This window comes from Penaeus monodon, chromosome 12 (assembly GCF_015228065.2).
Source record: "Penaeus monodon isolate SGIC_2016 chromosome 12, NSTDA_Pmon_1, whole genome shotgun sequence".
Classification (NCBI taxonomy): Eukaryota; Metazoa; Arthropoda; class Malacostraca; order Decapoda; family Penaeidae; genus Penaeus; species Penaeus monodon.
Window position 1 is genome coordinate 34817127 of NC_051397.1, and position 2500 is coordinate 34819626.

General features: G+C 28.2%; 1 protein-coding gene across 1 annotated transcript in view; it reads right to left on the reverse strand.

Moving 5' to 3' along the window:
- The window catches only part of LOC119579684 (protein amalgam-like), an 18257-nt gene extending 17500 nt beyond the window's left edge, over positions 1–757 (reverse strand). Inside the window, exon 1 of the mRNA XM_037927595.1 lies at positions 661–757. Coding sequence (XP_037783523.1) covers positions 661–757 — 97 coding nt within the window. The remainder of the gene's footprint in view (positions 1–660) is intronic.
- Positions 758–2500: the final 1743 nt, after the last annotated feature.

The window sequence follows — 2500 nt, forward strand, 5'->3', positions numbered from 1 at the left end:
ATCATTGGGTCGTATAGATTTTGCTTCTCTATCTACACTTTATACTATTTTTTTTTTTTTCTATTTGTGTTTTATTGTCATTCAGTTTCATTTCTCTTCGTACGCTGCATTTGATTTTTTTTGTGTGTTATTAGCTATAGCAGTATTACTATCGTTAATCGTTTTATGTCTCTGATTATTTTCTTTAATTTTCTCTCTCATTTCTTTTTTTATTGCTTAATTCCGGAGTTTCTATTACCTTTATTCATTTCATCTATTCAATTCTTTATTTCCATTATCATTTTCCACAGTTTTCCAATCCTGAATTTTTCTCTTCTCTTGCCAAATTTGCTTCTGTGAAAGTAATACCTCATACATTTTCGTGGCGTATTCTATATATAAAGAAAAAAAGTCAATCTTTTTCCCTACATAAATATAACTTAGATATCGTTGCCAGATATTGCATTACGCTGCGAATTTTTCCGCAACGATGAAGATAGACGTTTGATCTACATTTCAAACGACAGGAAGGGCGGACTCAGCTAAATTCTCTTTTATTTCATCTTTTGTATATCTGATCACACACATCCTTTGATCTCATCACGGACATGTTATTGCAACACGTTATTGCACAACAGGCCAGTGATTCACTCAAGCGAGGCGTGAAATGCCGTTCTTTACAATATCCTGCTTCTGCTTTGAGAACGATCCAGTTGCATTTCATGACATTAAACCTCGTAGGGGAAACCATTTCATACGTAATGATCCTTGTGCACATATGACCATTACACTTTACAATCTTATTACGGCGTCCGGGCAGAAGACTGGATGGAGCTCTGACGCGGAAACTATTGTCAGAGAATGGTCGAAGCTTCGAAGCAGCGCGATTTAGGTTCGTTAACTAATTTCCGAAATAGCGCTCGGAACGTGCTCCGAAAGTGATTGGGGAAAGGGGAAAAAAAATTGTATGTTACAAATTAACACGCAACATTGCACAAATCACAGCGCCTTTGTTGTTCCAGGATAATGTTTGACTGAGGTACAGGCTTACCTCTCTCTTCGTGGATCAGGTTAATTTAACCTGATCCGTATAGAGGGAAAAGTGAGAAGTAAGCCTGTTGCTGTTTCAGTTATTATTTTTATATTCGTTATTGTTCACTTGATGATCTTGTTATCTTCGTTATTGTTATTGTTATTGCTCTTGTTATTATTCTTAATCTTATTATCATTATTATTGTTATTAATATTATTATTATTATTATTGTTTTATTATTATAATTATATTTTAACATTGTCGTTGCTATTACTCTTATTATTATTATCAAAGTGATTTTTATTATTACTTTTATTATTATCTTAAGCACCATTATCATTCTGCCTCTTATTATCATTATTATTATTTTTTATTATTATTATTATTATTATTATTATTATTATTATTATCATTATTATTATTATTGTTATTATTATTATTGTTATTATTATTATTATTATTATTTTTTTTTTTTTTTATTATTATCATCATCATTATCAGTATTATCAGTATTATTATTATTTCTATTATCGTCATTCCTATTCTTATCATTCTTATTCTTATTGTTATTATCATTGCTATTATTATCATTATTATCATCATAATTATTATTAGTATTATCATTACCATCATTTTCCTCCTCCTCCTCCTCATCATCATCATCATCATCATCATCATCATCATCATCATCATCCTTACCATTATAATTATCATCATTATTGTTATTACTATTATTATTATTATATATTATTATTATTGTTGTTGTTGTTGTTCCTATTATTGTTATTATTAGTTGTAGTATTTTCATTATTATTATTGCTATAATTATCATTATTATCATTACCATTATTATCATTATCATTATCATTATCATTATTGTTATTATTTAAAAAAATCCTTATTATCATTATCCTTATTATGATCATTATTATTATCATTATCAATTTTTCATCAACAATAGCAGAAGAGTAAGTAATCACAGTAGTAGTTTTAGCATCAGGCATAGTAGTTGTCATAGTATTTTTATTATTATCAGTTGTTATTTTTAGTATAGTATTCATAATACAATAACAATTATTATCATTATTACTATTATTATTACTATTACTTTTATTATTATTATTATCATTATTGTTATTATTATTATTATTATTATTATTATTTTTGTCATTATTATTGTCATTATTAGCGTTATTATTATTGCCATTATCATTGTAATTATTAGCGTTATTATCATCATCCCATCATTATTACCATCGCCAACTTCATCATTATCGACTATGACATCACTTACATAACAGCTTTTCTAAATATACTCAAACATCAGTCACGAATCCTTGAACCTCTTTCCTACAGCCTTCTGGTTCAGTATTTCAGTAATTTCAGAGAGCGAGTATTCAGTTCCCTTTTGCTTCAGTATCAAAGGGTTGGTATTACATTACACGCCCCCCCCCCCTTTTTTCCCTTTTTTTATAGAGGGAATTAAAT